The 25,307-nt window shown below is 40.3% G+C and overlaps 1 protein-coding gene across 1 annotated transcript in view; it reads right to left on the bottom strand.

The window, feature by feature from the left end:
• The window catches only part of AMPH (amphiphysin), a 282,343-nt gene that overhangs the window by 104,080 nt on the left and 152,956 nt on the right, over positions 1–25,307 (bottom strand). Inside the window, exons 4-5 of the mRNA XM_078059989.1 lie at positions 13,244–13,338; positions 5,613–5,708 (exon numbers count right to left, since the gene is read on the bottom strand). Of these exons, the coding sequence (XP_077916115.1) occupies positions 5,613–5,708; positions 13,244–13,338 (191 nt within the window). The remainder of the gene's footprint in view (positions 1–5,612; positions 5,709–13,243; positions 13,339–25,307) is intronic.

The raw sequence follows: 25,307 nt of genomic DNA, 5'->3' as shown, positions 1-25,307 counted from the left end.
ACTTCACAGCCAAACTGCTTAAAATCAAGAAGGAAAATATAAAGAACAAAGGCAAGGATTACAGAAAGCTACTCTTGAGAAACTATGCAGCCAAAATACAATGACGTAACATTTTTAAAGTGCTGAAAAATAAAAAAAAAAAAGAAAAAGAAATCTGCAAACTCAGAATTCTATTCCCAGTGAAAATACCTTCCAACAGTAAAAGTGAAATAAAGTTGTTGTTTTTTTTTTTTTCAGACTGGGGCGCCTGGGTGGCTCAGTTAGTTAAGCATCAGACTCTTGTTTTCTGCTCAGGTCATGATCTTGCGGTCATGGGATCAAGCCCCACGTCAAACTCCGTGCTCAGCAGAGTCTACTTGGGATTCTCTCTTCCTCTCCCTCTGCCCCTCCCCCTGCTTGTGTGTGCCCTCTCTCTCTAAGTAAATAAAATCTTTTAAAAAAGTCTTTTTCAGACGAACAAAAGCTGAAAGAATTCACTGCCATCATAGGAATCACACACACACAAAAGTAAGTACCAGAAATTAATAAAATTCAAGGCCAATATACATGATTTGGGTTTTTTACTTTTAAGTGCTTTAAAAGGTAATTGATTATCTAGAACAAAAAAAAAGAAACAGAAAAAATGTATTGTGGAGTTTATAACATATGTAAAGGAAAATTTTGTGACAATAGCAGCAGAGGAAGTGAAGAAAGAACTGGAGATATATTGTTTATATAAAAGTGCTATGATAATATTTGAAGTTAGACAGGAAAAGTTAAAGATATATGTCACAAATTGTATAGCAACCGCTAAAAAGTTAAATAGGTATACTTTCTCAAATAAATAAATAAATACCTAAAACAAAAGTGGGGGGCACCTGGGTGGCTCAGTTGGTTAAGCGTCCAGCTCTTGATTTTGACTCAGGTCATGATCTCAGGGTGGGGAAATCTAGCCTCGTGTTTGGCTCCATGCTCAGTGGGGAGTCTGCTTGAGATTCTCTCTCCCTCTCCCTCTGCATCCTCCCCTGCTTGCCCGTGCATGCATTCTCTCTCAAATAAATAAATCTTAAAAAAGGAGGTATAACTAATAAGCAAATAATAAGCAAATTTAATTAGTCTGATGCAAGGCCCATGCATTTGGCCTTTTTGAAAAGACCCCTAGTGGTTCAGTTACACCCAGCCAGTCCAATTGGAGAACTACTACAGGAGAAGACCCTTAAAAAACTTTTAAGTTTTATATGGTAGGAAGAAGAAAACAACACTAGCATGTTCATGGCATACAAACACAGTCACAACTCACAGACTCTCAGCAACCTACAGTATGGGTATTGCAGGGATTATTCCCATTTTACATGTAGAGAATCTCCAGTTGCATGAGATTAACTTCTACTTGTCCAGAATTGCTCAGAAAGTCTGTGGCAAAGATGAATTAGATGTCAGCCAACCCTCCCACCTCACACCAACCAGTACCAGGAGTAGAATGAGGCACATGAGACACCTAGGGCACAACATCTAAGAAGGCCCTTACTCTCAGGGACACATACCTGCAGGGTCAGCAACCAAGAGTAGGTGCCTCCTTATATCTTGAACTCTAGTGCCCTCACCTGCCTCATCCAGTCCCAGCCCTCCTCCTGACTCTTGGTTAGTCCTCTTAACTGCTCCCATATTTCTCAGACCTACCCCATCATTCAATTACCACCTGTCACTCTATGCTATTCCTCTACACCCCCTTTGGGATGGATGAGAGGTGGGTTGGGGCACTTACTCTCATTTAGCTGCTTCCAATCTCTTCACCCTCTACACCTACCACTTCCAACTGGTGTTAGTGGAAAGCATGGATGACTCACATTTCCTTAAAGATATGGGATGAATTAGTCTAGGCAGGATGCAGGGAGGCCCTTCAGGGCACTCTAGTGGGGAGAGTGTGCCTATGAGATGACCAACTCATTATTTCTAGCAAACATCTAATTACTACCCTCAAAGGAACATTGTTCCTTGAAGCAGTGGACTTGTGTAACTCTGTGTATCTCTGATAAAGCTCTGCTTCATGGACTTGTAGGGGAGGGGTTGGGGTGGGGAACTCTTCTTCAGTATCTTCCAAGAAGCCAATCTTGATTCTTTGAAGATGAATGCGTTTTTTGAAAAGGGCCAAAATTCAATGACTTCCAAGCCTGGGAATAAGGTGGAAGAGTACATTGGGTCATCTTTTTTTGTTCAAAAACAAGAAGTGAAATAAATAATGTGACTCATTTTCTTGGGTAACTGACAAGTCAATTACAGAGCAGAGCTTACCATAGTAGAAGGGCCTGTTTTGAAGGCCATCACTCATTTTGATTCACACAATTTTGTGTTGGAAATACAAATCAATCTTATTTCCTTACCTATCTGATACTTGAAAAACTTGAAGAAAGAATCAAATCTTCTAAGTAAGGGTAGAGTTAATCCACCTTAGCTTTTATATGGGAAATAACACAATTCTTATTTAACCATCCAGTAATAAATTTAATTAAGTAAATTTACTAGTTTAACAGTGAAGAGTTTAATGATATGGTTCAACTGAAATTTCTTCAAATTTCCCACTGCACACTGACCTTATACAGTAAAAAAAATTAATTTATTATATTTTTTTAAATGTCAATAATAACCCCAACTTGGAATTCACTTTGGCACACTGCTGTAAATATATGTTTAGGTGCTTATGCATGGCTGCCAAGATAGAATCTAAACTACATTTTACAATAACTGCTCAGAGCTGTAAGCCTGCCTGGGTTGATGACAAGCTGGCTCTTATTATAACATTGATTTTAGATGTCAGAGCTGTGTAATAAGAACTATAACACCGGGTACCCTGCCAATCACAGTTGGAAAACTCAAACATCATTCCCTCATGATGGTACTTCATAGTCCTTGCTGGTGAGCACCAGTAAATATTTGGAAATTTGCCTGACGTGTTAACTACACATGGACTGTTTGATTTTAATGGAAGTCAGGGAAGTCAGTTGTGTTCCATGCTTTGAAAATTCTCCACAGAGTATTTTTAATCATTAGCTTCCTTTCCATCAATAACCCATTCATTACATAATTATTCAGCACTAACTTGACAAAGTGATAGAGTCTACATCCACTTCTACCTTCCATTCAGACAGAGAGAATACTTAAAGACACAGAGAATAACTTAAGTGTATCTTCACAGAAAAAATGTCTTTCAAATATTAGAAACAGCTACTGTGTCTACTCTCCAATTCCAAATAGCTTCCTTTCCTAGTTCAACACTGCTGTGTCCTCAACTCTTTGTCATATGAAACGGTTTCACAATTGTCCACCTTGGTTGAAATGCTATTCTAAATGTGACTTCAGAGAAAGATGATTTCAGCCTCTTTCCATGACACAGGCAACACCATGACATATATTTTATTTATTTTAAAGACACCCAGCTAGATGACATTATTCCCAAATCTCTAGTGTAAAGATGGTTCAGTCACTGGAGGATCATCTTTGTGCATGACCTCAACCATGGACCTCAAGAAAAGAATTGCTTAAGCAAAAGTTCTACTGAGTTCTTCATCTGTCTGATGTGGAACAAACTGGAGACAGTCAATATCATCCATCATGATTTTATTTAATTAGTTAATTTAAATATTTATTTATTTACTTTTAGAGAGAAAGAGAGAGAGAGAGAGAAGAGAGAGAGCATGAGTAGGCAGAAGGGCAGAGGAAGAAGGAGAGAATCCACAAGCAGACTCCCCACTGAGCATGGAGTCCGACATGGGGCTTGATCTCACGACTCTGAGATCATGACCTGAGCTGAAACCAAGAGTCAGACGCTTAACCAACTGAGCCACCCAGGTGCCGCCATCATGATTTTATTTTAATCTATGTTTCAATGCAGGTACTTCTGGGTGTATTTGTCTTCTAAAATTATATGCTTCTAGAGAATATGGCCAATTTCCAAATTACTATGGCTGGGCAGTACCGTAACAACCAAGATACTCCACATTTTTCTGATGATACTAAGTTTTTGTTCCTGAAGCTGAACAACTTTTCAAATGTGTTCTTCTCTGGTCAATCACAGCCTTCATTTGCTTAGTTAAATCATACTCTTAATGTATATTATATGAATAATTTAGACTAGTTGCAAACTGCTTTGAAATTTTCAAGTACGAGGTCAAAGTTTTCCCATATCCCCTTCTGATTTATTAGGGACTGATTTTTATGGAGATTAAATTACCACGCAACAAATGATATTCTGAAGTGTGATAATGATTCTGAGACTCTCTGCTCCACAAATGTTACAAATTCTAAGACAAAATGTGACTGTCCACCAAATAATCTGAAGATATCCCAAGACACATTCCCTATAGGCTAGTGCATGGCAGCCTCAGAGAATCCTAAAATTTTTTCAATTTAATTTTTAAATCTCTCAGAAAGTTTTAAAAAACCAACTTACACCTTTTAATGAGGATACAATCATGCAATGGCTCACGAAAGTGCTCTCCTGCCTATTATGATAACGTCATTGAGAATCCATTGTTTGGATTTGTTCTCTGTGACATTCTGCCACCAAGGCTAATTAATGTACCTAGTCTGGTCCACCGAGGCTTCTTGTATGGTGCCCCTGTGTCCCAAAACACATTGGGATGTTGGCCAATTAGTTTAGGTATTATGTATGGGACCAAGGAAATTGACATCATTTACAGGAGTGCTGCTCTGGCTGAGAAGCTTCCCTATGTTTCATGGCCAAGGCCAGTGCACGTTACTGCAGCTAGTGTCCTGGTGTTTGGCAATGGCTACAAAGCAGGCCAGAGAAAAGTGGAGCTTCACATCAGAAGTCACCTAATTAAGGCTCTGCAGATGGATGGATGCTGGTTCATGGCCTCCTTCACCCTATAAGAAGGGCAGCACCGTGGTACTTACCTGGTATTCCTCCTTGAGCAGGAAAAACAACTGGGTGCAGATCTATTCATGCTACCATGTGCTATGTACAGCCCTGATGGTTTAAAAACCATCTCTACCTCCAAGGTCAATTCTAAATCTATGATGTTCGATCCTCCACTTATATATTTCCCATCAATGAATCCAAGTGTCAAATAAGACAAATATTTTAGATGAGATTTTTTAGACCCAGTTGCAAATGTATTTGAAATGCTTCTATCTTAACAGTTCAATCTAAACCAGGAAATTTTAAGGAGAGAAAACATATGCAGGTGTGCTCTGAACAGTAAACAAGGAAAGACTGAATCTTGCTCTCAGGTTTGCAATGAAGTTTCTCCTTTCTTGGAGACTGCTGTTTATTCTAATGAAAATTCTTATCAAATGCTACACAATAAAAAGGTTGGAACACAAAGATTGGAATTTTTGTTATCTGGTTTGCAATTTTATATCTAGAGCATTAAAAAGATATCTATAGAGAAACGAAAGCTGAAGCAGTTCGCTAAAGGGGAAAATGTGATTTCTGTGGCTACATTTCATTTCAAAAGATAGGAACAAGATAAAATTTCCATGCTTAAATAAATGAAAAGTGACCGTGTTTGATGTCAGTTTGAGGACTCTGAATTCGACTTATCTCTTGCCCATGTTTCAATAAGTACATAGAACCATTCAATTCTTCCCTTTATAGACACAAAGTAAAATACCTTTATGTCAGGAAATTGGCCCAGATAGGTATCCAGTGTCAGCAAGGACCCATCCACTAGTTTTTGATGAAAGTCTTCCCATAGGACATCACATTTCTAAAAGAAGAAGAGAAATAAAGAGATAACTGCTGAACGATTTTAATTGGATACTTTTCACCGAACTTCTAAAAAAAATCAGGAACGATAAAATTAGATAAATAGTACTTCCTTGGATAATAGATGTTAGAAAAAAAAATGTGGATTATTTAATAATACAATAAAATTTCAAGGCAATTTGGCTACAACTTATTTTCTTATTATGTTAATCATCATACATCACATCATTAGTTTTTGATGTAGTATTCTATGATTCATTGTTTGCGTATAATACCCAGTGCTCCATTCAGTACGTGCCCTCTTTAATACCCAACACCAGGCTAACCCATCCCCCGATCCCCTCCCCTCTAGAACCCTCAGTTTGTTTCTCAGAGTCCATAGTCTCTCATGGTTCGTCTCCGGCTCCGATGTCCCCCCCTTCATTTTTCCCTTCCTACTATCTTCTTTCTTTTTAACATATAATGTATTATTTGTTTCAGAGGTACAGGTCTGTGATTCAACAGTCGTACACAATTCACAGCGCTCACCATAGCCCATACCCTCCCCAGTGTCTATCACCTAGCCACCCCACCCCTCCCACCCCCCACCACTCAAGAACCCTGTTTGTTACCTGAGATTAAGAATTCCTTTTATCAGTGAGATCATATGATACATGTTTTTCTCTGATTGCCTTATTTTGCTCAGCATAATACCCTCCAGTTCTATCCATGTCATTGCAAATGACAAGATTTCCTTCCTTTTGATGGCTGCATAATATTCCATTGTATATATATACCACCTCTTCTTTATCCATTCATCTGTTGATGGACATCTTGGCTCTTTCCATAGTTTGGCTATTGTGGACATTGCTGCTATAAACATTGGGGTGCATGTACCCCTTCGGATGCCTACATTTGTATCTTTGGGATAAATACCCACTAGTGCAATTACTGGGTCGTATGTTAGCTCTATTTTCAAATTTTTGAGGAACCTCCATACTGTTTTCCAGAGTGGCTGTACCAGCTTGCATTCCCACCAACAGTGTAGGAGGGTCCCCTTTCTCCACATCCTCGCCAACATCTGTCATTTTCTGACATGTCAATTTTAGTCATTCTGACTGGTGTGAGGTGGTATCTCACTGAGGTTTTGATTTGGATTTCCCTGATGCCGAGCGATGTTGAGCACTTTTTCATGTGTCTGTTGGCCATTTGGATGTCTTCTTTGGAAAAAAGTCTGTTCATGTGTTCTGCCCATTTCTTGATTGGATCATTTGTTCTTTGGGTGTTGAGTTTGATAAGTTCTTTATAGATTTTGGATACCAGCCCTTTATCTGATATGTCATTTGCAAATATCTTCTCCCATTCTGTCGGTTGTCTTTTGGTTTTGTTGACTGTTTCTTTTGCTATGCAAAAGCTTTTTATCTTGATGAAGTCCCAATAGTTCATTTTTGCCCTTGCTTCCCTTACCTTTGGCCATGTTTCTAGGAAGAAGTTGCTGCAGCTGAGGTAAAAGAGGTTTCTGCCTGTGTTCTCCTTTAGGATTTTGATGGACTCCTGTCTCACATTGAGGTCTTTCAACCATTTGGAGTCTATTTTTGTGTGTGGTGTAAGGAAATGGTCCAGTTTCATTCTTCTGCATGTGGCTGTCCAATTTTCCCAACACCATTTGTTGAAGAGACTGTCTTTTTTCCATTGGACATTCTTTCCTGCTTTGTCGAAGATGAGTTGACCATAGAGTTGAGGGTCCATTTGTGGGCTCTCTATTCTGTTCCACTGATCTATGTGTCTGTTTTTGTGCCAGTACCATACTGTCTTGATGATGACAGCTTTGTAATAAAGCTGGAAGTCTGGAATTGTGATGCCACCAGCTTTGCTTTTCTTTTTCAACATTCCTCTGGCTATTCAGGGTCTTTTCTGGTTCCATACAAATTTTAGGATTACTTGTTCCATTTCTTTGAAAAAAGTGGATGGTGTTTTGATAGGGATTGCCTTAAATGTGTAGATTGCTCTAAGTAGCACTGACATCTTCACAATATTTTTTCTTCCAATCCATGAGCATGGAACGATTTTCCATTTCTTTGTGTCTTCCTCAATTTCTTTCATGAGTATTTTATAGTTTTCTGAGTACAAATCCTTTGCCTCTTTGGTTAGATTTATTCCTAGGTATCTTATGGTTTTGGGTGCAATTGTAAATGGGATCGACTCCTTAATTTCTCTTTCTCCTGTCTTGTTGTTGGTGTATAGGAATGCCACTGATTTCTGTGCATTGATTTTATATCCTGCCATTTTACTGAACTCCTGTATGAGTTCTAACAGTTTTGGGGTGGAGTCTTTTGGGTTTTCCACATAAAGTATCATATCATCTACAAAGAGTAAGAGCTTGACTTCTTCTTTGCGGATTTGTATGCCTTTTATTTCTTTTTGTTGTCTGATTGCTGTGGCTAGGACTTCCAATACTATGTTGAATAGCAGTGGTGATAATGGACATCCCTGCCGCATTCCTGACCTTAGGGGGAAAGCTCTCGGTTTTTCCCCATTGAGAATATTTGCTGTGGGTTTTTCAGAGATGGCTTTTATGATTTTGAGGTATGTATCCTCTATCCCTATACTCTGAAGAGTTTTAATCAAGAAAGGGTGCTGTACTTTGTCAAATGCTTTTTCTGCATCTATTGAGAGGATCATATGATTCTTGTTCTTTCTTTTATTAATGTATTGTATCACATTGATTGATTTGCAGATATTGAACCAACCTTGCAGCCCAGGGATAAATCCGACTTGTTTGTGGTGAATAATCCTTTTAATGGACTGTTGCATCCTATTGGCTACTATTTTAGTGAGAATTTTTGCATCCATGTTCATCAAGGATATTGGTCTGCAATTCTCCTTTTTGATGGGGTCTTTGGTTTGGGGATCAAGGTAATGGTGGCCTCATAAAACGAGTTTGGAAGTTTTCCTTCCATTTCTATTTTTTGGAACAGTTTCAAAAGAGTAGGTATTAATTCTTCTTGAAATGTTTGGTAGAATTCCGCTGGGAAGGCTTCTGGCCCTGGGCTTTTGTTTGTTGGGAGATTTTTGATGACTGCTTCAATTTCCTTAGTGGTTATAGGTCTGTTCAGGTTTTCAGTTTCTTCCTGGTTCAGTTTTGGTAGTTGATACATCCCTAGGAATGCATCCATTTCTTCCAGATTATCTAATTTGCTGGCATAGAGTTGCTCATAATATGTTCTTATAATTGTTTGTATTTCTTTGGTGTTGGTTGTGATCTCTCCTCTTTCATTCATGATTTTATTTATTTGGGTCATTTCTCTTTTCCTTTCGATAAGTCTGGCCAGGGATTTATCAATCTTGTTAATTCTTTCAAAGAACCAGCTCCTAGTTTCGTTGATCTATTCTGTTCTTTTGGTTTCTATTTCATTGAGTTTTGCTCTGATCTCTATAATTTCTCTTCTCCTGCTGGGTTTAGGCTTTATTTGCTGTTCTTTCTTCAGCTCTTTAGGTGTAGGGTTAGGTTGTGTACTTGAGACCTTTCTTGTTTCTTGAGAAAGGCTTGTATTGCTATATACTTTCCTCTTAGGACTGGCTTTGCTGCATCCAAAGATTTTGAACAGTTGTGTTTTCATTTTCATTTGTTTCCATGAATTTTTTAAATTCTTTAATTTCCTGGTTGACCCATTCATTTTTTAGTAGCATGCTCTTTAGCCTCCATGTATTTTGAGTTCTTTCTGACTTTCCTCTTGTGATTGAGTTCTAGTTTCAAAGCATTGTGGTCTGAAAATAGGCAGAGAATGATCCCAATCTTTTGGTACCAGTTGAGACCTGATTTGTGACCTAGGATATGATCTATTCTGGAGAATGTTCCATGGGCACTAGAGAAGAATGTGTATTCTGTTGCTTTGGGATGGAATGCTCTGAATGTATCTGTGAAGTCCATTTGGTCCAGTGTGTCATTTAAAGTCTTTATTTCCTTGTTGATCTTTTGCTTAGAGGATCTGTCCATTTCAGTGAGGGGAGTGTTAAAGTCCCCCACTATTATGTATTGTTGTTGATGTGTTTCTTTGCTTTTGTTATTAATTGGCTTATATAATCGGCTGCTCCCATGTAAGGGGCATAGATATTTACAATTGTTAGATCTTCTAGTTGGATAGACCTTTAAGTAGGATATATTGTCCTTCCTCATCTCTTATTATAGTCTTTGGTTTAAAATCTAATTTGTCTGATATAAGGATTGCCACCCCAGCTTTCTTTTGGTGTCCATTAGCATGGTAAATGGTTTTCCACCCCTTCACTTTCAATCTGGGGGTGTCTTTGGGTCTAAAATGAGTCTCTTGCAGACAGCATATCGATGGGTCTTGTTTTTTTATCCAATCTGATGGCCTGTGTCTTTTGATTGGGGCATTTAGCCCATTTACATTCAGGGTAACTATTGAAAGATATGAATTTAGTGCCATTGTACTGCCTGTAAGGTGACTGTTACTGTATATTGTCTGTGTTCCTTTCTGGTCTATGTTGCTTTTAGGCTCTCTCTTTGCTTAGAGGACCCCTTTCAATATTTCTTGTAGGGCTGGTTTCGTGTTTGCAAATTCCTTCAGTTTTTGTTTGTCCTGGAAGCTTTTTCTCTCTCCTTCTATTTTCAGTGACAGCCTAGCTGGATATAGTATTCTTGGCTGCATATTTTTCTCATTTAGTGCTCTGAATATTTTATCATGCCAGTCCTTTCTGGCCTGCCAGTTCTCTGTGGATAGGTCTGTTGCCAATATAATGTTTTTACCATTGTAGGTTACATATCTCTTCTCCCAAGCTGCTTTCAGGATTTTCTCTTTGTCTCTGAGACTTTTAAGTTTTACTATTAGATGTCGGGGTGTTGACCTATTTTTATTGATTTTGATGGGAGTTCTCTGTGCCTCCTGGATTTTGATGCCTGTTTCCTTCCCCAGATTAGGGAAGTTCTCTGCTATAATTTGCTCCAATATACCTTCTGTCCCTCTCTCTCTTTCTTCTTCTTCTGGGATCCCAATTATTCTAATATTGTTTCGTCTTATGGTATCACTTATCTCTCGAATTCTGTCCTCGTGATCCAGTAGTTGTTTATCTCTCTTTTTCTCAGCTTCTTTATTTTCCATCATTTGGTCTTCTGTATCACTGATTCTCTCTTCTGCCTCATTTATCCTAGCAGTGAGAGCCTCCATTTTTGATTGCACCTCATTAATAGCTGTTTTGATTTTGACTTGGTTAGATTTTAGTTCTTTTATTTCTCCAGAAAGGGTTTCTCTAATATCTTCCATGCTTTTTTCAATCCCAGCTAGTATCTTTAAAATCCTCATTTTGAACTCTAGTTCCAACATCTTACTAATATCCATATTGATTAGGTTCCTGACGGTCGGTACTGCCTCTTGTTCTTTTTTTTTGAGGTAATTTTTTCTGTCTTGTCATTTTGTCCAGAGGAGAATAGATGAATGAGAGAACAAAATGCTAAGACGGTAACAACGACCCCAGATAAATATACACTAAACAAATCAGAAGAGACTCTAATGCCAAAAGCTCTGGAAACGTCAGTCAGAATTTTCTGTATGCGGCGACAACTGTGGTGCACCCACTATAAACAGTTACTATAATAATGAATTTAAGACAACAGTTGACTTTCTTTCTTCAGCTTTGTGATTGTCTCCCACAAGCCTCTCCCAGCCCACTTAGCTCCACAGGAACCAACCTAGCCTTGGCTACCAGTTCTAATCGACAATATAGACTACCGAGGATACAGACTACATTTTCCAGCCTGTGTCACAGCTAAGGTCTGGGCAAAGGGATGAACTTTCAGGAAGTGTCCCTAAAATGAGTTTAGTCTTCCCTGCTTCCTCCTTTTGCCGACTGGAGTGCCAAAATGAGAGCCAATGGCCAGTGCTCAGAGAGTCATACTGAACGTGGATGAAACAGCAAGGATGGCAAACATGGGTGTCCCCATACCTGGGCTGCTCACTCCAAAGTCTTTTACGAGAGAGAGAGAGATAACTTTCTATCTTTGGAAAGCCACTTTGGGTGGCTTACTTGCTTTTGTTTCTTTTTCACACTTCAAATATGGATCCTCATTGTTACAGATCCCAATTCAAGAAATTTATGCTAACAAAAAAATTTAAATCCTCCATATGAAAAGGCTCGTCTTCTGATGTGAATAGATGCTCTGAACATGGAGAGTGTTCAGCTCCTTCACCAGCAGAAGAGCCCATATTTGGATCTGCAACTAAAAGTTCCAAAAATCCTGGTAGGACCAAATCCTCCAAGGACCAAGTTGGGACAGCAGTCATTTTCTGAAGGAACAAATGGCAACAGTGGCATCTGTCCCACACACAAGGTAACGTGGTGCTCTGAAAAGCTATTAATGTAAATTTCTTTTATTCCCTTAAAAATTCTTTTCTTGATGAATTTTTAATCATACACCATTCATCAGAAATGTATAATATGAGGTAAGCATTTAACAATGTGATGTTGATACAGTGTCTTTATATAGAAGAAAGGTGAGTAGAACTTTTCTCATAAATACATCTCTGGGCTTTTTTTTCTCTTAAAAAGATTATGAAGATCAATGTGGGGATGTCAGAATTTTCACGGAGCACCCTGGGGCTGCACTGTTAACCCATCTTTCCAAAGATCGCATAGATGGTCAGTGCATCACACATCAGACCTTCTCCCGAGCCAGGGAGGCCGTATTCCTTAGGTCTTCTGTGCCTCAATGTGCATCAGTGAGCTCATGTCAAGTGGTCATGACAAACACCGCTCATTAACAAAGACCTTGGACATGAAAGAAGCCCTCACAGGCGGTTTGCTAACATCAGTAATAATGACATGTACTGAGCATCATGCCAATAATGTGAATACACAGGCTTTAAATGTGTTATTAGTTGGTACAATTCTTATTCTCATTCTGAAGATGAGGAAGCTAAAGCCTGAGAAGTTGAAGAACTCACCCAATATCATACAGAGGTCACTCCTGGTCTCTACACCATTAGGCCTTCTGCAAAGTGGAAAATACCCACTTTCTCACTTCTCACCAGCCAGATAGCCCTCGGCTGCAAACTGGATTACAGGTGTTAAGACATGTCTAGGGACAAAGGCTTCTGGAAGTTACATTCCTATTAGTAGGCTGACCACATCTGTCCCTAGGCTCTGCAGACCAGTGAATGGACCAGTGGCATTTAAGTGAAATAGATGCTTTTCGCACCTCCTAACCCTGCTTTCAAGACAGGATGGGGGGAGCAGGGGTGCAGGGGTGAAGTTTGTACATAATCATGCCCTGGGCCAGTTCTGCTGCTGAGATGAGCTAAGATGTGTAGAAAGGGCTGGGAAACACTATTCTTATTTTGAAAAAAAATCACCTTTAACGCACAGCTCTATACCTCTAGTTTTATAATGGCTCACTAATCAGTATGAGTTTGGGCTGATCTGGATGGCAGAACAGTACGGTGTCTTCTGGATACATGGTGCCCCATCATGATTTAGCGGAATGTGCTGGAACCCTGGCACAAGTGTCCCAGGCCTCCTGTGGTCTGTGATCCTGGCTCTTACCTCGCCAACCATCTTCACATCTTCCCGCCCATACCAGTCAGGCTCGTAGACTTCATGCAGTGACTCAGTGAGCTTCATTGAGGCTTCTTGCATGCCTAGTATTGGAGAAAAACAACTCTGGTTGGATAGACATGGGTGAGGTGCCCCTTCCTGTGTCCCCTACTTTTCTAAGACAGAAAAACCTTGAGTTACCCACTAATCATTGAAGGAAAAATCGTGAAGTCACGACTGTTACTTGCATCTGTATTCATAACTGCCCTGTGAGGGTCTCTAACGTATCTGATTACATTGTGCATTTTCTATTATTTTCATGATAATGGCAGATACTGAGTCTTGAAAAAAATCAACAAGGTGTCCTATTCTGAAAACAACAATAGTAATGTGTTCTATTACGTATGCCATCACGTATGATGTGGTACAGAACCATAAATACACAAAATAACTCGTCCATAAGACTACGGAGCTCAAAAAATAAAATTAATCCTAAATGACTTTAAATATAAGAAATAAAGCCTTCCACAGAAGTAGGCTGAAGCAAAATTAACAGGATTCTAGGGCAAAACAGCTGGAAGTAGTTTAAGTGGCCTATTTTCGAAAGAAAAAAGAAAGAAAAAGTTTTTCTTTTCCTAAAGTTATTAAAAGCTACATATACAGTTTTCGGGGCGCCTGGGTGGCTCAGTCAGTTAAGCGTCTGCCTTCAGCTCAGGTCATGATCTCAGGGTCCTGGGATCGAGTCCCACATCGGGCTCCCTGCCCAGTGGGAAGCCTGCTTCTCCCTCTCCCACTCTCCCTGCTTGTGTTCCCTCTCTCGCTGTGTCTCTCTCTGTCAAATAAATAAACAAAATCTTAAAAAAAAAAAAAAAGCAACATATACAGTTTTAAATCAGAACTCTCAGAAAGCTTAGAGTTCTTAACTCTGCGGGTCAGAATTTCCATTAGACGTACATTTGGTGTGTGTTGCAAAAACTATGGTTGTTAAATAGCAGGAAGGATATAAAGTGTCCTTGTGCAACACGGAGATGGAAAGTATCACCAAGTCTTTTCCAGTCTCTGCTCTGCCCCTCCTTCAAACCATGGAGGGGACAGTGCATGTTGGGTGGAGACAGCTCAGGGCTGAGAAGAGTCCATAATGCGTTCTTTGGCTGGTGACTTGGAGAAGCTCCCCCTCTGGCACCAAACCCTCCCTACCGGCTGGAAGCTGAGACCTGGCCCAGTTAGTGTCTTGGCTTTTGTCACTAGGGGATATGAAATTTTCCTTACAAACGAAATGCATCTCATAAAACTCAATGCCCATGACTCCACAAAGGAAAGTTTTCATGAAACTGAAAGCTGCAACCATCTAGACTCAACTAGATGCTTGCTGGATTTAAGGGCATCAGTTCTGGTTTCAACTATGAGAGGAGGACAAAATAAAAGATGTGTGAGGTGATAGAAGTAAATCCTTGAGGAGTAAGTACAAAAGTCAGCATGGTATTTTATAGTACAGTTTCTCTCTAGGCAGGGAACACCCCCACTCTCCTTCCTCCGATAAGATGCAGATATAGATTTGGTCTGTGCACTTGAAAATTTGAAGGTTTCCAGGACACATGAAGTAGGAAAGCCTGCAACCCTCTCTCCATGAAGCAAATCACTGAGCACACTAAAGGATACCCCAACAACATGCTGTATGGCCCACACCAGCTGAAAAGACTTGGTGACCAAAAGCAGTGATGACATGAAAGCATGTAGGTGTAGAGACAGCCAAAAATTAATGCAAAACCTGCAAGTGTCCTCTAGCACTCTGAATGAATCCCCTAGTGAGAATGTTCCCTCTTGTATGGGTGGTCGCTGCTGAGGAAGACCAACATGACCTCCAGCATCTCCACTGGCTCCTCCCCAAGGACAAGCAAGCCTCTACTAAGAAATGTACCCCTTGAATGTCAGTCACTGGTTGACACCCTTCCATAATTCAGATGTCAAAAGGCTTCTGAAGGTTTCTCTTAAATCTTTGTCGTAAGTCTGATGGAAATTATAAATAGCTGTGTAGACAAGTTCTTAAGGTCTTAAGAGGAAGAAAAAGAAATGATGGTGTTGTAGGACAAATAACCTTTGCAGTGAAAAATAAAACTGTGAATATAAGCTTAAAATAAAATTATATAAGACCTTACTCACTGGGGCTAAAAGCACAATGTTGCAGTAAATATGCCTCCTAGCAGCCAAAAATAACCACTAATTGCTGTGTGGATAAATAGTGATGGAAAATTTGGGAAGAGTCCATTTTGACATAGAAATTGTTTCTAGAACATTCCATAGGAAGCACTTGGATGGACACATAGGTGAACAAGACACAAGCTTTGGTCTTAAGGGGCCTAAAGAATGGCAAAGATTTTAGGGATTTAGAACCTACTCTGCTGACAGAGCATAAGAGAAAAAAAAAAAAGCCAAAACCCAAGTTCCCTTCAAAGTAGCTTGGCAACATCAAAGCACAGTAGATGCTAAATGCTACCTCTGGCATTTAATAGTATCTATAACCAGTATTTTCTTAAAAGATTAGTGATTTCCAAAACTGCAAGACAGGCGTCATGCATACAATTTTTATTTTACAACTGGATAGGAACCACTTTCCTTTCTTTAAAATTTTGGACCTTCTCCAAGGTATTTACTGCAACATCCTCTTTCCCTCTGCAACCAAATTTGCAAACTTCTATTTTCACCCACTAAGATTTGTTGCAGAGATTACACTGCTACAAGAGTCCCCTTTGTACAGCCTGAGGGTGTACATTTTAGTTAAAAATAACATCAGCTAGGGTGCCTGGGTTGCTCAGTCGTTAAGCGTCTGCCTTCGGCTCAGGTCATGATCTCAGGGTCCTGGGATCGAGTCCCACATTGGGCTCCCTGCTCTGCAAGAAGCCTGCTTCTCCCTCTCCCATTCCCCCTGCTTGTGTTCCTGCTCTCACTATCTCTCTCTCTGTCAAATAAATAAAATCTTTAAAAAAAAAATAACATCAGCTAAAATACATTATGACAATAACAAGCAGCAGCCATAAACCATTACAAGAGTATCTACAATATTGTAAGTATCTGGCAGCTCTGCCCATTATTTAGAAGAGAGCTCTTTAAGAAGCCAGCAGTTGGCTCAGAGGAAAGCAGGATGGGAAGTCTTTCTCCTAGAGATTTCAGGAGAGCAAATATAGGAGCAAGAGTTGGGGGGGTAGGCAGAGTGTGAGATGGCTCAAAGACAGTCAACCCTCCCGCTGGGTCATGCTCACACATAACAAGCACATATAACTAACAAGTACTGATGCCACCATCTGGGCCATGCTCCGTGGAGAGGAGTTCTTGTCTGTTCATTATCCTGGTGTCTGGCCTCCACATCCACCCCCACGCCAGTGACTCCTGATTCCAAATCCCTACTGGACATCTCCACGTGGATGTGCTTCTGGTTCCTCACGCTTCACGTGCCAAAAAACCAACTCAGAAATTCCTGACAAAACCTCTTCCTACTCCTCTTCCCAATCCTCATGAATGTCACCCAGTAGTCCCAGTTAGAAAACTGGATTCATCCTCCCAAAGTGAGTATGTCACCAAGGCACACCAGTCCTGCCTTAAGCCCCTTGCTTCCATGCCCACTGCCACAGCCCTCAACCGCATATCCATCATCTGTCATTTGGATTAGATGAAATAATGTAAACGGCTGAGCAAAGTACTTCTATAAAGTTAACATTCAAATGTCAGCCACCATTATGAAAAACTTTTTAGAACGCATTGTGGCATAATAATTAAAACTATTATTTGCAATCCATCAGCTTTTGTTAAAATCTGGTTTCCAACACATGTCATCTGTGTGACCTTAGGCAAATTATCTAACCATGCTAGACTTCAGTTTTCCAAAGTGTACACTACTTTCCAATGATAGTACGTGCCATGGCCATAGTTAAAATTGTATGAAATGAGACAGTAAAAGCTTACATCAGTGCCTCTCACAAAAGTGCTCAATAAATGTTAGCTTTTTTCACTATCATTATTAAATCCTGGACTAGACTTCTAAGAAGTCTCCTTGCAGCTTCATCTCCTCTAGCCTGAATCCCACAAAACCACAGTAACTATTTTTCTAAAATGCTAATCAGATCATGTGACTCATTCCCTTGCCTACAGTAATGTAATGACTCCCCCCTTCTGCACTGACAGACTAAAACCCCAATATGATATGATACATAAGCATACCTACCTTTCCACGTCTCATCCATCTCAGATTCTTGCTTACCCTCAATTATCTACTTGTTCCCTAAAGAGCCCAAGCTTCTTCCTGCCTCCTGGACCTTTGTATATGTAGCTTCTTCTACCTGGAAAGTCCTTCCAACATCAACCTCAGTCTCCAGCGTATCTTTTTTTTGTTTTGTTTTGTTTAAATTTTATTTTATTATGTTATGTTAGTCACCATACAATACATCATTAGTTTTTGATGTAGTGATCCACGATTCATTGTTTTCATATAACACCCAGTGCTCCATGCAGTACAGTCTCCAGCATATCTTACCACCTGGTAACTAGTTACACTCCCTTCCTAGGTCCATTTAAGCATAAGTTCCTTGGAAGGCCCAACCTGGTCTCCTGTCCTTTGGCGGGGGGGAGGTCCTGTCCTCTGTTGTGATGCACATAATGCACACTTCTGTTAAAGTATGTATTACTGTGTATCTTTGGCTTTTTTGTTTATTTAACTTTCTCCCCATCTCTGCTGCCAGCTCCATGAGAGTAGGCACTGTGTCTTGTTTGTCTCTGCATCTCCACTCCGCAAACAGCGTTGCGCCCATAAATGGGGCTCAATGCAACATTTGCTGCTAAAATAAACGAGAACAAAGATCTACCTTGCAAAGCCTAAGCATCAGCAGAAATAATACTTACCTACAGAGGTGAATGGCACCCAGTGATCATAAGACAAAGAGTAACCTTATTTCCCAGAGTCTTAGTAGTAGAGATTTGGATGGCTTCTGAGAGCACCTGGATGGATGAGGAACCCCAGGTAGCTGAGAGCTTGGTGATCTTCCTACCACTGCCCCTGGGACCAGACCCAAGGGCCATCACTCTAGGGCCAGATCTCCTTCCTCCGTAATGCTGCCTGCATTACAGTACAGTTACTTAGCTAGTGTTCTTTTTTTGTGAAAGCCAGAAAAATTGGCCATGAAAGCCCTTTGAAAATCCAAATTATGATTTATTTAACACCTACCCCTTGTCTTTCCTTGTGTTCCCCAAAACCCAAAGTGTGCTCCAAGGAACCCTAATTCTTGGTATGACTTTGAGAAGACAAAAGCATTCCATCGTCAAATACCTGGTAAATGCTGCCCACCCACCCATAGGGCTTCTGGAGATTATATTAACATATTAAGGGCCCCATAGTAATTATGTTCTGTTGGAAAATTCATTCCAACCAGCCTTGACCAAAGTAATTTAGACATAGGTCCCTTTCATGGAGTATCATTTGTTAGCAAAACGTGTTGGGGAAGAGTTGCTGGCAGGTCCTCTCTCCTACCTATGGGGATGTGACCATTAGCAGTGGAAGCAGGACACAGTCTACACCATCTAAAGGCTGCTCTGATGCTGCACCAGTGTCTCTCTGGAGCTAACTCTTCACTCAGTGGATGCTCCTAGACCCTAGTAAGGAAAAGAATTATTCCATCTTGTTTAAAACAGAAGTCTTCCTACTAAGGATATAAAACTGACCAAAATACAGAGACTTGGGAAGGAGACTGAATTCACTCTTTCATTCAATAAATTTATCCACATTAAAAAAAAAAAAAAAGCAGCCAACATTGAATAAAAAAAAAATCAGCCAACATAAAGAAAATCCTGTGGGGGCGTCTGGGCGGCTCAGTCAGTTAGACGACTGGCTCAGGTCATGATCTCAGGGTCCTGGAATCAAGCCCCACATCAGGCTCCATGCTCAGCGGGGAGTGTGCTTGAGGATTCTCTCTCTTCCTCTCCCTCTTCCCCTCCTTCCACTCGTGTGCATGCTCTCTCTCTAAATCTTCTTTAAAAAAATCCTGTGCTTGAAATAATATATGATATCTTGTGTTCAAATCCTAAACCAATAGTAAAAGAAATACCTAGAGTGCCTTCTAGTTTCTGACTGAACTGTTATAAATACTTAGGGTTAATTTTTTTAGAACAGTGAAGTATGAGCTCTATGAATTTGTGAAAGTTCTCTGAGCCTTACTTCTTTACAAATGTAAACGAAGGTTGTCATGTATCATATAACTGTGTTGGGTGGTTACAAAGAGGTAATATGCCTATGCTTAACATACAGCCCAGCACACAGGAAGTGCTCATTCTAAAGTAATAGTAGTAAGTTATCATTACTCCACTGTACAGATGAACTCAAATTTGTGAAACCAATACCCTACCAACAGTCATATAGTTCAAAGGCTGGATAAGACAGTGGATAAAAAAAGCAAGGCTACAGGGATGCCTGGGTGGCTCAGTCGGTTAACCATCTGTCTTGGGCTCAGGTCGTGATCCCAGGGTCTTGGGATTGAGTCCCACATCGAGCTCCCTGCTCAGGGAGGGTGTGCTTCTCCCTCTGCCTACCGCTCCCCGCCCCCGGCTTGTGCTCTCTCTCACTCTCTCGCTCTCTGACGAATAAATAAATAAAATCTTAAAAAATATTTATTAAAAAAAAAAGCAAGCCCACAACAAGGATGGACCTAGAGGGTATTAAGTGAAATAAGTCAGACAGAGAAAGACAAATACCATATGATTTCACTCATACATGGAATTAAAGAAATAAAACAAATGAACAAAGGGGAAAAAAGAGACAAAAACCAGACTCTAACACACAGAGAACAAACTGGTGGTTGTCAGAGGAGAGGTAGGTGGGGGGATGTGGGAAACAGATGAAGGAAATTAAGAGTTCACTTATCGTGATGAGCACTGAGTAATGTGTAGAATTGTTGAATCACTGGATTGTATACTTGAAACTAATATAACACTGTATGTTAACTATACTTCAATTTATAAAAAAGCAATGCTTTAGGAGACATGTGGACGAAAGTTTGTATCTTGGCACTGCTGTTTACTAGTTCATGACCTTGAACAAGCTATTTAACCTCTCTGGGCCTCACTTTTTCATCCATAACATGAAGATGATGGGAGTACCTACCTCAGAGTTGTCATAAGAATTAAAATTATATACCTGGCCTATACAAGCTTAAATATCATTTGGTTTAAAAATCAATTTCACTAATGTTTTATTATTATGACTAATGTTTTTTAATAAGATTATTATTTTATTACTTATTACTATCTTTGAAACAATCTCACACTTCCACAATGAGACAGCTAGAGTAAGTTCTTGGAACTGGTACTACTGTATCAAAAGGGATGCCCCCTCCCCCCAAAAATAGACATTTAGAGGCTTTTGCCAAATTGCTTTCCAGGAAAGCTGTCTTACCAGCAGTGTATAAAAGGGGTCTGCTGTGGGGGCGGGGGGGGGAAGATGGTGGAGGAGTAGGAGACCCTATTCCAACCACTCCCAGAATTGAGCTGCATATCTACCAGACCACTCTGAACACCCACGAATCAGCTTGAGATGTAAGAAGATCTGGATCTCTACAAACAGAATATCTCAGGCAGTTGGTTTTGAGGTACGAAGCAGGCAGCCGTGATCCCGGGGCAGATATCAGAGGATAAAGGGCAGCAGGAGGGAGGCTGGCCATGGGGATCCTATACTGCCAGTGAGCGGTACCCTCCCGCGCTGGGGACTGGGCACAGACTCGCAGACCAGTAGTGGCGAGGAAAGGACTTTAGGGCAGCCCCCAGACAGAAACTGGAGCAGTGGGGTTGCGCGTGGGAACTGGGGGTGGCTGGCAGTTTTAGAAGCACAAAGGGCAGAGATGGGCCCAACCTGGAGACGAGAACTGGGAGCACTGCTGAGGGGCGCACAACCCAGGACTGAAGTTTATAGCAGCACAGACAGAAACGGAAATAGTGTGGCCTGGAGAGCTCACTGAAGAACAGTCTGCAAACTCTCTGCTCTGAGGCAGAGGGTTGGAAACAGTCTCTTCTGCTCTGACTCTCGGAAGAGACGTGGAAAGCCGCCAGAGAGCAAAATCCCCCAAAAACCCGTTCCCACTGAGCCCATCCCCCGCCACAGGGGGGCAGGGCAACTCTGCCCAAACAGGATTCCCTGAGTAACAGTGCGGAAGGCCCCTCCCCCAGAAGACAGGCTGGGAAAACAAGAGGCCAGCAACCCTAAGATCTCTAGAAAACAGGTACATCTGCTTGGGTTCTGGTCAATAATTTGGACTCTATACATTCCCTCAAACACCTATCAACAGAATGACAAGGAGGAGAAACCCCCAAAATAGAAAAGACTTAGAGATTATGACTTATGCTGCAGATTTACAAATGGATGCAGATATAACCAAGATGTCGGATATGGAATTCAGGCTAGCAATTATGAAGACAATAGCTAGAATGGAGAAATCAATTAATGGCAACATAGAGTCTCTAAGGGCAGAAATGAAAGCTGAATTGGCAGAACTTAAAAATGCTATCAATGAGATCCAATCCAATCTAGATAATCTAACAGCTAAGGTAAGTGAGGCAGAAGAACGAATTAGTGACTTGGAAGACCATTTAATAGAAAAAAAGGGAAAAGAGGAGGCCAGGGAAAAACAACTCAGAATCCATGAAAACAGAATCAAAGAAATAAGTGACACCATGAAGCGTTCCAATGTCAGAATTATTGGAATCCCTGAGCGGTGGAGAGAGAGAGAAGATATATTAGAGCAAATCGTAGCTGAGAACTTCCCTAATCTGGAGAATGAAACAAACATTCGCATCCTAGAGGCAGAAAGGACTCCTCCCAAGATCAAGGAAAACAGGCCAACGCCCTGGCATGTAATAGTACAACTTGCAATTCTTAGAACCAAGGAAACCATCTGAAGGGCAGTTAGGTGGAAGAAATTCCTTAAGTAGAGAGGGGGGAACATCAGAATAATGTCAGACCTATCCACAGAGACCTGGCAAGCCAGAAAGGCCTGACAAGGCATGCAGCCAAGAATACTTTATCCAGCAAGGCTGTCATTTTGAATGGATGGAGAAATGCAGAGCTTCCAAGACCAGCAGAAACTGAAAGAATATGTGACCACTAAGCCGGCCCTGCAAGAAATATTAAGGGGGTTCTATAAAAGCAGAAAGACCCCAAAAGTTATATATAAAAGAAATTTACAGGGACAATCTATAAAAACAAGGTCCTCACAGGCAACATGATGAAAATTAATTCATATATTTCAGTAATCACTCTCAACATGAATGGCCTAAGTGCTCCCATAAAACGGCACAGGGTTGCAGACTGGATAAAAAGACAGGACCCATCCATATGCTGTCTACAAGAGACTCATTTTGAACCTAAAGGTACATCCAGACTGAAAGTGAAGGGATGGAGATCCATCTTCCATGCCAGTGGACCTCAAAAGAAAGCTGGGGTAGTAATTCTTATATCAGAAAAATTAGATTTTAAACTAAAGTCTGTAATTAGAGACACAGAAGGACACTATATCATTCTTAAAGGGTCTATCCAACAAGAAGATCTAACAATTGTAAATATCTATGCCCCCAACATGGGAGCAGCCATCTACACAAGCCAACTGTTAGCCAAAATAAAGAGTCATATTGATAACAATACATTAATTGTAGGAGACCTCAATACTCCACTCTCAGCAATAGACAGATCATCTAAGCAAAAAATCAACAAAGAAACAAGAGCTTTGAATGATACACTGGACCAGATGGACCTCATAGATATATACAGAACATTCCACCCTAAAACAAGAGAATACTAATTCTTCTCCAGCACACATGGAGCTTTCTCCAGAATAGACCACATACTGGGTCACAAATCAGGTCTCAACTGATACCAAAAGATTGAGATTATTCCCTGCATATTCTCAGACCATAATGCTTTAAAACTGGAACTCAATCACAAGAAAAAATTTGGAAGAAATTCAAACACTTGGGAAGCTAAAGACCACTCTGCTCAAGAATGTATGGGTCAACCAGGAAATCAAAGAACAACTTAAATAATTCATGGAAACCAATGAGAATGAAAACGCATTGGTCCAAAACCTATGGGATATAGCAAAGGCAGTCCTAAAGGGAAATACATAGCCATCCAAGCCTCACTCAAAAAAAAAAAAAAAGGAAAATCCCGAATTCACCAACTAACTCTACACTTTAAAGAACTAGAGAAAAAGCAACAAACGATGCCTAAGCCACGCATTAGAAGAGAAAATTAAGATTCGAGCAGAGATCAATGAATTAGAAACCAGAAACACAGTAGATCAGATCAAGGAAACTAGAAGTTGGTTCTTTGAAAGAATTAATAAGATCGATAAACCACTGGCCAGACGTATCCAAAAGAAAAGAGAAAGGACCCAAATTAATAAAATTATGAATGAAAGGGGAGAGATCACGACTAACACCAAGGAAATAGAAACAATTATTAGAACTTATTATCAACAACTATATGCCAACAAGCTAAGCAACCTGGATAAAATGGATGCCTTCCTGGAAACCTATAAACTCCCAAGACTGAGACAGGAAGAAATTGACAACCTGAATAGGCCAATAACCAGGAACGAGATAGAAGGAGTGATCAAAAACCTCCCAAAAAACAAGAGTCCAGGGCCTGACGGATTCCCTGGGGAATTCTACCAAACATTCAAAGAAGAAATAATACCTATTCTCCTGAAGCTGTTTCAAAAAATAGAAGGAAAGCTTCCAGACTCATTCTATGAGGACAGCATTACCTTAATCCCCAAGCCAAGAAAAGACCCCATCAAAAAGGAGAATTTCAGACCAATATCCCTGATGAATATGGATTCCAAAATCCTCAACAAAATCCTATCTAATAGGATCCAACAGTACATTAAAAGGATCATCCACCACGACCAAGTGGGATTTATCCCCAGGATGCAAGGGTGGCTCAACATTTGCAAATCATTCAATGTGATAGAACACATTAATAAGAGGCGAGAGAAGAACCATATGGTCCTCTCAATTGATGCAGAAAAAGCGTTTGACAAAATACAACATCCTTTCCTGATTAAAATTCTTCAGAGTATAGGGATAGAGGGAACATTCCTCAAGTTCATAAAATCCATCTATGAAAAACCCACAGCGAGTATCATCCTCAATGGGGAAAACCTGAGAGCCTTTCCCTTAAGATCAGGAACACAACAAGGATGCCCACTCTCGCCACTATTGTTCAACATAGTATTATAAGTCCTAGCAACAGCAATCAGAAAACAAAAAGAAATAAAAGGTATTCAAATTGGCAAAGAAGAAGTCAAACTCTCTCTCTTCGCAGATGACATGATACTTTATGAGGAAAACCCGAAAGAGTCCACCCCCAAATTACTAGAACTCATACAGCAATTCAGTAATGTGGCAGGATACAAAATCAATGCACAGAAATCAGTTGCTTTCTTATACACTAACAATGCAACTGTAGAAAGAGAAATTAGGGAAACGATTCCATTTACAATGGCACCAAAAACCATAAGATACTTCGGAATAAACCTAACCAAAGAGGTAAAGGATCTATACTCTAGGAACTACAGAACACTCATGAAAGAAATTGAAGAAGACACAAAAAGATGGAAAAACATTCCATGCTCATGGATCAGAAGAAGAAACATTGTTAAAATGTCTATGCTACCTAGAGCAATCTATACCTTCAGTGCCATCCTGATCAAAATTCCAATGACATTTTTCAAAGTGCTGGAACAAACAATCCTAAAATTTGTATGGAATCAGAAAAGACCCCGAATCGCCAAGGAAATGTTGAAAAAGAAAAACAAAGCTGGGGCATCACGTTGCCTGATTTCAAGTTATATTACAAAGCTGTGATCACCAAGACAGCATGGTACTGGCACAAAAACAGACGTATACTAATTGTACAGAACAGAGAGCCCAGATATGGACCCTCAACTCTATGGTCAAATAATCTTTGACAAAGCAGGAAAAAACATGCAATGGAAAAAGACAGTCTCTTCAATAAATGGTGCTGGGAAAATTGGACAGCCAC

Source organism: Halichoerus grypus, chromosome 12 (genome assembly GCF_964656455.1).
Source record: "Halichoerus grypus chromosome 12, mHalGry1.hap1.1, whole genome shotgun sequence".
Classification (NCBI taxonomy): domain Eukaryota; kingdom Metazoa; phylum Chordata; class Mammalia; order Carnivora; family Phocidae; genus Halichoerus; species Halichoerus grypus.
Note: the sequence above shows the minus strand (reverse complement) of the source record. Positions and strands in the feature narration are given on the sequence as shown.